Here is an 11599-nt window from a genome sequence, read left to right on the forward strand (position 1 = left end):
GATGCCATTGATGTGAATATGATAGATATATTTTTCTATCATCTATTAGTTATTAACTATTAGATCACCCCACCTATGGTTACAGTTATATCTGTTTGCAAAATTCATTAAATTGCACAATTAAATGTCCTACATTTTACATTATGTAATTTGTACTGAAAAAGGATCTCTAGTGGCTTATTGGTTACTAAGCATGTGAGAGCTAGACTATGAATAAGGAAGACTGAAGAAGAGTTGATGCTTTTGAGTTGTTGTGTTGGAGAAGAATGCTATGAGTACCTTGGTCTGCTAAAAAGACTAACAAATCTGTCCTGGAAGAAGATCAGCAGGAATGCTCCTTGGAAGCAAGAAAGCCCAGACTTTGTCTCACCTACTTTGGTCATGTTGCCAGAAGGAACCATTCCCTGGAAAAGGATATCGTGCTTGGTAAAGTGGAAGGTCAATGAAGAAGGCAAAGGCCCTCTACAAGATGGATAGACACAGTGGCTGCAGCAATGGGCTCAGGTATAGCAAGGATCCTGAGGCTGGCACAAGACTGGGCAGTGTTTCATTCTGTGTATAGGATCGCTATGAGTTGGAGATGACTCGATGGCACCTAACAACAACAGTGGCTTAGTGGGAAAGGCATTTGGCTGCTAACCAGGTCAGCGGTTCAAACTCACCAACTGCTCTATGGAAGGAAGATGAGGCAATCTATTTTTGTAAAGATTTACAGCCTTGGACCCCACGGGGGGTCACTATGAGTTGGAATCGACTTGATGGTGGTGGGTTTTTTTTTTTTGGTAATCTGTACATAGGTTATCAAGGATTTAATTTTATTTGGATTCACAATCAATTCCCATGGAAGCAACAGTAAAGAAATCAAATGATGTATTGCATTGGACAAATCTGCTGTAAAAGAACTTTTCAATGTGTTCAAAATCAAAGTGTCACTTGGAGGACTACGACTCAAACCATGGTAGTTTAAATCCCCTCATATTCATAGTAAAGTTGGGTAATGAATAAGGAAGACTGAAGAAGTGATACATTTGAATCATAGTATCAGCAAAGAATGTTGGATATACCATGGAATGCCGAGTGAATAAACACATCTACTTTGGAAGAAGCAAACCAGCATGTTCTTCAGAAACAAGGATAGGGAGACTTTATCTCCTGTACTTTGGACATGCTATCAGGAAATCCCAGTGTCTGAAGAAAACATACTTAGTAAAGTAGAGTGTCAAAAAAAAAAGAGGAAGACCTTTAATGAGATGAATTGACACTGTACTCCAACATAGCAACAATTGTAAAGATGACGCAGTCCTGGACAATGCTTCATTCTGTTGCATGTAGGGTCACTATGAGTCTAAACTGGCTGATGACACTTGACAACAACAACAACAACTTGTATCTGATTGAAAATAATCAAAATATTAGAAAACACAAAGGGGCATTTCTACTATGTCATAAAAGTCTTGGTTAGCACTAAAATAAGGACAGAATATATCATGTTTTATTTTTTCTTTGATTTACTTATATAGCATATTATATTTAATATATATTTTCTTAATTGAACATTTGAGCAAAAAAATATATCATTCAATTTTATGCTGACACAAAGGGGCATTTCTACTATGTCATAAAAGTCTTGGTTAGCACTAAAATAAGGACAGAATATATCATGTTTTTATTTTTTCTTTGATTTACTTATATAGCATATTATATTTAATATATATTTTCTTAATTGAACATTTGAGTGAAAAAATGTATCATTCAATTTTATGCTGACACAAAGTTAGATCATTTTGCCTGTATGAATATTGTGTGAGTAAAGATTAATTGACGGTGCATTTAGACTTAGGTCTGATTTGTTTTGTTTTCATTAATCTTAAACTAGGATTGATAATTTCATGAAATATTTTGTATGATTCTGCCCTGCATTCTTATTCTAATTTCATACCATATGTTTATTGGTATTTTATCAAATGTGAAGGAATTGTGCTTTCAGTGAGTGACAATAAGTTATTAGTTAATTTTAAATGAGGTGAATTGAAGGGTTTAACAAATGTATTGAATTTTTAAAATGATTTCTAAGGTAGAACACAAGGAATGATTGGAAATTATTTTTTAGGGCTTCAGCAATATTGTCTTGTTTGTTCTATTTTATTGTCAAGGTGGCGTATGGATGTTTATACTTTATAGAATTAACATTAGAAAAAATGAATTAGTAACGTCCAGTATTGTTTCTGCTTATCTTTAGATTCATCTTCAGTGGAACAATTACTAATTTGCTTGGGATCTCCTGGTAAACAGGAGGTAAATTGTTTTAATTTCTACCATGCTTATACTTGAATAGAGCCTCTATTTTCTAACTCATGCAGAAGAAATGAAGACTTGAGACTTGGGCATTTAGTATGCCCATGGTAACAAGAAAACTAACCAGAAATCACGTCACATGCTTTGAAACATGTCAACCAAACTAAACCAAACTCACTGCCATTGAGTTGAATCTGACTCATAGTGATTGGTTTCCGAGGTGGTATCACTACAGAAGTAGATTGCCCAATCTTACTTCCAAGGAGTGGCTGGTGGGTTTGAGCCACCAGTCTTCTAATTAGCAGTCAAATGTCTTAGGCACTAAGCCACCAGAGCTCCCTGAAATGTACAGCTTGTTATTATTAGTACAGTGGAATTGTCCACAAACAGTAATTCAGGAACCTTCAAGTTATATATTGTAGTCTATGTCCTCTCCTTCTGCAAATACACAATAGTGTATAGGAAAATGTATAAAGTGCCCCTAAATTGGTGAAGAGAGTAAGAATGGGGTCATTATTGGACAAAATATTTCAATAACTTTTGCAAGATCGAAAGATAGAAAAGTATTAAAAAACATACTTAGATAGAAGTAGTTGGAACTTTTTGAATTAAAAGAAAATTGGTTAAAATTATCTTCTGAAGTTTCTACCTCCATAATTACAGGGTATTCATGGATAGGAACAAAACTCTCACAATCATGAAAAAAAAAATCAAACATTGCAAATAATCAATGCAAGGAGTTGAAACAGTTCCCACTAGCTAAAAAAAAAAGAGTGGATTGAGAATTTCAAAATACTCAGATATAAAAAGAGTGACAATATAGTTATCATCACATTTATGAAAGAATCACTTTGAAAATTAAGTCCACCTGAAAATGGCAGAATGAGACTTCATATCTTCCCCATTATTTGTCTTCAGATTCAGAGGCCAGACTTTTTTTTTCTTTTTTTTTTGTTGACAATAAGAAAAATAACAGCCATTTCTATATCCTTCCTCATAAATTCAGATATATTAAATATGCAGTTATAGCACATGATCATGATGCATCTCCAACAGATTGATATGATTTCATTCATAAAAGGAAATGTAAAGAAAGTATATGTTGTGTAAAACCAAAAAAAAAAAAAAACAAACTCACTGCCACTGAGTCGATTCTGACTCATAGAGACCATCACTGGGTTTCCAAGACAGCAAATCTTTTTGGAAGCACTGCCTCATCTTTCTCCAGCAGAGTGGCTGGTGGATTCAAGCCATTGACCTTCTGTTTAGCTGCCAAGTTCCATAACCACTATGCCACTAGAGCTCCAGAGAGCGTTGGTGGTGATTTATTGAGTTTTGATAGAAACAACTCAGATATGAAACTTATCTTTTAGAGAAAATGCTGTGTATATACCACAAGGGAAATTTTACTTTTCCAATAAATCCTTTAGTTCAAAGAATACCCAGGCAAAAGTGAAATTGGAAATTTAAAAATGAATAAATAAATGTAGAAATGAAAATTGTATACAAAACTCTGCTTTATAAATATATAACTTTACAGATTTGACTATCAAAACAAGGCAAATGAAAACAATATAAAGAAAAAATGAATGAACAACAACAAAAAAATAAGTGAAAAAAAGGTGGAAAAGAACAGAATAGAAAGGAATTAAAAAAAAAAAAAAAGGTGAAAAAAAGTTTTCTTTTTAAAATCCCAGCCCCAGATCCAAAAGAAAGTTTGAGCGATCAATGTGCAAGTTCAATACTGTAAATAATATATGGTTTTATTAAAAGAGTAAAATAAAGTCAGACAAAAAAATAACTGAATCATTGCAATAATTAGAAATAAAATGAAACAAGATTATAAAAAAAAGACTTAAAAGAAACATGGATTTATCAGAAAGTTCTGCAAAGAAATAAACTAGTGTAGACTTACAAGTCAAGTTAAAAAAAAACATATAAATGAGTGCCACAGTAAATCAAAGCTTTTTTCCCCACTGTCATCAAGTCATTTCTGACTTGTAGTGATGCAGTAGGTCAGGGTAGACCTGTCCCATAGGATTTACAAGGCTGTAAATCTTTATGGAAGCAGATTATCTCATTTTTCTCCTCTGGAGCGGCTGGTAGGTTTGAATCACCGATCTTTTTGTTAGCTGCCGACTACTTTAATCATTATGCCACCAGAGCTCTTCAGCTTTGCATAAAGATCTCTCAAAATTCAGAAAAATAGTTTTCAAAAGGAAAATATGAACAACATTGCCTTGTTAATAGAGAACATAACTCATTGTTTCCATTAAGTATAAATATATACATATAAAAATAACCAAGAGCACTTATGAAAATATATATTGAAGAAGGAGGGTAAAGTGAATATTAAAGAGAAATTACGAAGAGTTGGCATTTATTTATTTAATAAATACTATTACACATCACTCTAGATCAGATAGTAAGCTAGACTTTCAGAGTGATAAGAGAGTGTTAAGCATATTAAAATTTTCACTTTTACTATACTTAAAATCCATGTATGAAAGTGATAACATTGAATAATTGAATCTACTTCCATAGTGATACTGCCTTGGAAACCCAAAGAGGGATCACTATGAGTCAGATCTGACTTGATGGCAGTGAGTTTGTTTTTCTTTGGTTTTGGTATGAAGAAAAATTAATGAAAGAAAAGAAAGAATTATGAAATTTTTATTCAAACAATTAAATTTAAAATGATAAATGCCATTGATTACTCATCACATTTTTTAATAAAAACAACAACAAATATATGTGTGTGTGTATATATATATATACATTATATATATATATATATATATATATAAATTTTTTTGACAATGGTGTAGAAACACAAGAATTCCCACATACTGGATACAAAGTGACGGTTTAACAGACAGAATGAACCCTCCATAAAACTAGAAAATTAATAATAATTCAGAGCATGACATTTTGAATAAAAAGTAAGTTATTCCAGGTGAAAAAGATAGGTATAGACCTATGGCACACTGCAAAATATTAAACAGTTCTTTATGAGTTAAAAAATATATTTTGAAAATCTCAAACAAAGGTTTCATTTGTGTCCCTTAGGTATACAGAGCCAATTTCCTTTGCTATGTGGATGACTTTTCAAATATTTAGGGTAATTTGTTATCTCAAAGGTTATTATTTTTCTTTTACTAATAAAATAATCCCACTACACTCACATACAAAGGCAATCATGGCCAGTTGTTACTTTTGTATGATTTGTACTTTAAAACTAAGATATAAATTTAAGATCTAGAATTCACTTGCTGTGTGCCATGGGTATATAATCTACCTATACTCTTTAAATTAGTCATCATTATATCTTTCCAGAATGAAAAAGCCTCCTTTGATTTAAAATAGAACAGAGATTGGGAGATATTTTTTTTTTAGCTATCATCATTCATCATTAAACTTGACAATGCACACTTCTATTTAGGTTTCCTGGGAAACATCACCTATTTTGGAAAATATTAATGTTGTGTGATATAAGAAAGAAATCATTCCTAGAGATTCATAAAATGAAAGACTCATAGCAACCCCTCCTTGGGTTTCTGAGGTGGTATCACTACGGAAGTAGATTGCCCAATCTTCCTTCTGAATTAATACTTATAGTGTTCACAAATGATATACGTCTCAGCACACCTATGGTAGAACACATGGGGGCATTGGATTCCCAAAATTAATTCATAGCTGGTTATCATGAGGTTGAACAAAATCAGAGAACTAAGTTGAAAGGTAAATTGATTCCAGCTACGTATAAGAGAACATCATAGATACAGGTTATATACCATTAAAAAGAATAAAAATACAGGAGGAGATTGAATAGACACTAGCTATTTGTTCACGACTTCAGTTACTATCCCAACATGAAAATAAAGTAAAGGGATATATTAAAAGGATAGTTGACATAGATTGAAATTTTCAATAAACTTCAGTTATCTAAAGCTATATTTCTTAAAATAGTTTTTTTTTTTTTTTTTTTGAAAGTACAAAAATGTTATTTTAAGGTAAACAAAACACATTTTTTAATGATATCTTTCAGGGCTTGTTTCACTTGTTTATTTCTTAGGGTATATATAAAAGGATTTAAGACAGGTGCAACTGAAGTGGTGAGTACTGCTATTCCCTTGTTTAAAGCTACCCTATCTTCTGTAGAAGGTTTTATATACATAAAAATGCAGCTGCCATAAGAGATGGAGACAACAATCATGTGGGAGGAACAGGTAGAAAATGCCTTCTTCCTCTGCTCAACGGAAGGGATCTTGAGAATTGTTCTTATGATATATGCGTAGGAGAGCACCACCAGAGCCAATGTGATCAGGAGCGTGATGATGGCTAAAATTAAACCAAACAGTTCTATAACCCGTGTGTCAGTGCAAGAGAGTTTCAAGAGAGGAGCATAGTCACAGACAAAGTGGTCAATAATATTAGCGTCACAGAATTCCAAACTCAGGCCCATGATAAGTCCAGGAGAGATTGTTAACAACCCAGCCAACCAACAGGTAACAACCAGCTGTGTGCAGACTCTGCTGCTCATAATTGTTGCATAATGCAAGGGTTTGCAGATGGCCACATAGCGGTCGTAGGACATGGCAGCCAACAGGAAAAACTCTGATGCACCCAAGAAGATCCCAAAAAATAACTGTGTAGCACAGGCATCATAGGAAATCCTTTTATCCATAGTCACTAGGATAAACAGGTATCTAGGGATGCAGACAGACGTCAATGAGATTTCTAAGAATGAAAAATTCCGAAGGAAGAAATACATGGGTGTTTTAAGGTGGGCATCCAGCAGAGTGAGCAGGATAATGGTCAGATTTCCAGTGACACTCAATAAATATGTCAGAAATAGAAAAAGAAAAATTACAATTTGCCAGTTTGGGTCATCTGTCAGTCCCAGGAGAATGAAGGTTGTCACCATTGTATGGTTTCTCATGGTTAAATTCCTTCTGAATTCCATCAGATCTGGGAAAATGTAGATAACTATACATTTAAAAAACAGATTTAAAATTGACATGAAAAATCAAATAAAGTATGTAATTCAATTGAATTGCATATACTTTCTTGCTCTTATAATTTTAACTATTTTACAACCAGTCAGAACCACAGGCTAGATCCTGCTTATTATGTATACTTGTCAGGAAAAGAACTTTCTAAACTTCCTTTTCAGATTTCCTTCACTTTGCATAAGGATGATATTTTTATTTCTGCTTACTAGCACTTGTAAATTTCCATGATTTAATGTTTTGTCCAGGAAGATGAGAAGTAGCTCCTACAATTTTGCTGAGTCCACAAGAAAACGTTTTCTCAGGTTATGTCTGTTATATTTACATTTAACACAATATTCTGCTCTGTCTCTATAAATAAGACAATTCTTTTTTCTGTATACCTTTGCATTTTAAACAGCTAGTCATGCTTAAAATTTTGTAGTTATTCTTTAAAAATGGTTGTATTCTGATGATATGTTTGCTTAACATCTGGATTCCTTGGTACTAGTGAATAGAACTTACAATGGAACAAGCATTTATGAATTGTAATACATTGTGAATTTCAAAATTGGTATATAAACATCAAGTTGAAACTTTACATGAAATTTAAAATTACTCAGATGTTCAGTCACTGTCAACTTAAAGCAAATAGTTTTTCATGTAAGAAACATTATTTTACAACCAGTAATATTGAAGTAAAGAAGAACTGGCAGTATAATGACTAAGAACTTTTGCTAGTTGAAAACGTGGCAGTTCAAACCCATCTAGTGACTCCATGGACTAAAGACCTGTTAATCTATTTCCATAAGGATTACAACAAAAAAAAAACCCTATTGGGGCATTCTAATCTATCACATAGGAGCTCTGGTAGCATAGTGGCTAAAACACTGCTAACCAGAAGGCTGGCGGTTCAAACCCACCAGCCACTCCTCAGAAGGAAGGTTGGGCAATCCTACTTCCGTAGTGATACTGCCTCGGAAACCCAAGGAGGGGTCACTATGAGTCGGGGCCGACTCGACGGCACATAACAACAACAACAACAACAATCTATCGCATAAAGAGTGCTGGTAGTGTAGTGGGTAAGGCATTTGGCTGCTATCCAGAAGGTCAGCGGTTCAAACCCACCAGCTGCTCCTTGGGAGGAAGATGAGACAATCTACTTCCATAAAGATTTATAGCCTTGGAAACCCAGCGAGGATCACTATGTGTTGGAATCGACTAGATGGCAGTGGGTACAATCTATCACATAGGGTTGCTATAAGTCAGTATCAACTAGATGGTACCCAAGATCAGTATTGAAGTACCCAAAGCTTTACTAAATATAAAGGCTATGTACCAGTCAAATTTATTAAAATAACAACAAAATGTTGAAAATCATTGCTTATAGAGCTTTTCTAATAAACAAATTCAACCACTATTTCAGATACATTCATAGAAATTTTAATTATGAGATACAAAAATATTTTCTTCTAGTATTGAATTTAACTGGTTTAATCTTATTGTCACATATGCAGACTAAAAAGCATTCTGTGATAATTACTTTGTAAGCAAAACAAAGGAATGCTGAAAATACTTACTTCCCATAGATTCTGCAAGGGTTTTCTTTGATGATACATTATGAAATTTTTCCTTGTATCATTAACCTAAAGCACAATAGGGATTATTGCTGCATTAAAATATTTCTTTCTTTCTAACCCATATTTTTTTCTTTACTTCCTCACTTTCAATTAAGATTTTGTTCACGTTAAAACCCAGGCATATTTAGTAACAAATTTGAAAATTGGTGTATCTCTCCTTCTCTCTTTCCATGGGGGGCATTTTCAGGGACATTTTTCCAATTTTCTTACAAACAGTAACCATTAATTTGTGAGTTATCCTGATACTTAATTTAAAACCTAGAAAGCTAAGTTGTTTATCTATAACATGTATTAGATTTTTTTATAAGAATTCTAGTCATTCACTATCGTTCCTGATTTTCCCTTGAAGAACAATAGTTTTATATCTACATTACCATATATTTATATTTACTCTTTAATAACAAAGAAGACATATACGCAGTACTGATGTAGAACTCTGGGGATTCTAGTGGAAAAGATACTAATTAACAATGTTCATCATTATCTCTAAAGATAAAGTAAAACTTTAATTAAGAGCATAGTTATGGCATCTACTGGGAAGCCTGAAATGTTGCTATTAAAATGGAGTCTAATTCCTATAGTAAGAATTACAAGGACATATAAATAACTTAGATATTTCAAAGCATCTGAGTTTAGATGCTCCAAAAAAAAGAAAATTGGAGCTCTCCAATTATCCGTTCTTAGAGGAGATTAAGAAAGTAAAACAGGCAGATAATAAAGCATCTTTCTATGACAATGCTGTCCATAAACTCTCATTTACTAAGTATTTGCCAGTTAGCTTATAACATGAGTTTGAGGTCAAGCACACTTATTTCTTACCTTGCCATACAACCTCTTAGTTTAGAATATGTATTATATACTAATATGGAAGCAGTCAACCGATGCCATAACCGACTTTTTGAAAAGCACCTAATTACAGAAATATCTGTAAATAAAATCCCTTTAGAAAAAAAGAAAGTTAAATTTTTGTTCAACTGTCTTCTAAGCTATGGAAATATTTATCTCTGCTTTCATATAATGAAAAACCACAGAAAATAAGAAAAATAAACCTTTCCAATTACTCTCTCCTAAAACAATTGTAGTTGAAATGTGTAAAAGATGAAGGAAATCAACTTGAATTAGAAACAGAAGAAGATAGAGATATTTTCTGCAGAGAGTGATACTAGAAATTGAATGAGATATATATGTATACAAACCAAACCAAACTCACTGCCATCGAGTGGATTCTGACTAATATCGACCCCCTTCGGGTTTCCGAGGAGGTAAATCTTTAAGGAAGTAGATTGCCCATTCTTCTTCCTGTGGAGTGGCTGGTGGGTTTGAACCACCAACCTTCTGGTTAGCAGGCAAATGCCTCAAGGACTATGCCACCAGATTTCCTTATATATCTATAGTAAGAAATTATTTTTGAGTCGAATTAATCATATTTTAGGAAATATCTACAATATAAATAATTAACTGATAAAATGTTTCCCTTAAATATATTAATATAATATCTTAATATGAGTTTTGAAAATAACAGAGAATGCATCATTCATAGAGTTTGATAAAAGCAAAAACCCACTGCCATCAGAGGTATTCCAACTCATACAGTGACCCTATAGGACAGAGTAGAACTTCCCCATAGGGTTTCCAAAGCCGTAAATCTTTACAGAAGCAGACTGCCTCATCTTTCTCCTGCAGGGCAGCTGGGGAATTCTAACACTGACCTTTTGGTTATCAGCTCAAAGTTTTAACCATGGTGCCACCAGAACTTCTTAGGGTTTAGTAAGAAAAGCACAACGATCATGAGTGATACAGAACAAGCAAATTTTTAGAGAAAATTGATCTATTAGGCCATGCATAGTTGTGACACAGGGAGCTCTGGTAGTGCAGTACCTAAAGCACTTCACTGCTAACCAAAAGGCTGGCAGTTCAAACCCACCAGCACTCCTCAGAAGGAAAGTTGGGCAATCTACTACCGTAGTGACACTGCCTCGACAACCCAAGGAGGGGTCGCTATGAGTCAGGGTCATAGCGACTCATAGGGGTCGCTATGACTCAATGGCACATAACAACAACAACAACAGTTGTGGTACTGATGAAATATACCAATGAATGTTGCCTCTGATGGTAATGACGTGTCCTGAAGTTGCTGTAAGAAGCAGGGCAGGCATTTCAGAAGAAAGCCAGATATAAAGCAAAAGAAATCTTGTCTTTAAAGATAAAGATTACTTCACAACCAATGAGGACTAGAGAGATCTGAGAGCCATGATGTAGTTAGTTATGAAATGATGAAATAACCTAAAACCTGGGGTCCATTACCTTTATAAAGTCAATTGCCACTGTGGCCTGTCAAATGGAAACCAGGCCAAAAAAATAACTTTGTTGAACCTACTCAGCTTGTCTTTGATTGTCTTAAAGATTGTGACTTTATGTTAGGCGCGAATATCCTGTTGTTTTTATAGCTGATTTTCATATGATATTATATGGTACAAGATTTCTATTGATGTGAGAATCCAAAGGAGAGTCTTTGACAGATACCATGCATTTACTATTTAGTTTATTTTCTACCAATTTTCTAGTCAGAGATATGGGGAAATAAAAATATTCTACATTCTAGATCCCATTAGGAATATTGTTAAATTCAAATATATCCATAAGTTTCTTAAATAAGTAAATTGAAAAAGAAAA

General features: G+C 33.6%; 1 protein-coding gene across 1 annotated transcript; it reads right to left on the reverse strand.

Moving 5' to 3' along the window:
* Positions 1-1748: 1748 nt before the first annotated feature.
* LOC103212918 (olfactory receptor 6C74-like) lies at positions 1749-10596 on the reverse strand. Its single transcript, XM_007958840.2, has 3 exons — positions 10589-10596; positions 6315-7250; positions 1749-1788 (listed from the first exon to the last, which is right to left on the reverse strand). Exons 1-3 carry the CDS (start codon positions 10594-10596, stop codon positions 1749-1751), a joined length of 984 nt encoding a protein of 327 aa, XP_007957031.2.
* Between the last annotated feature and the right edge of the window lie 1003 nt (positions 10597-11599).

This window comes from Orycteropus afer, unplaced genomic scaffold (assembly GCF_000298275.1).
Source record: "Orycteropus afer afer isolate SDZICR_OR568_19922 unplaced genomic scaffold, OryAfe1.0 scaffold01160, whole genome shotgun sequence".
NCBI classification, from domain to species: Eukaryota; Metazoa; Chordata; class Mammalia; order Tubulidentata; family Orycteropodidae; genus Orycteropus; species Orycteropus afer.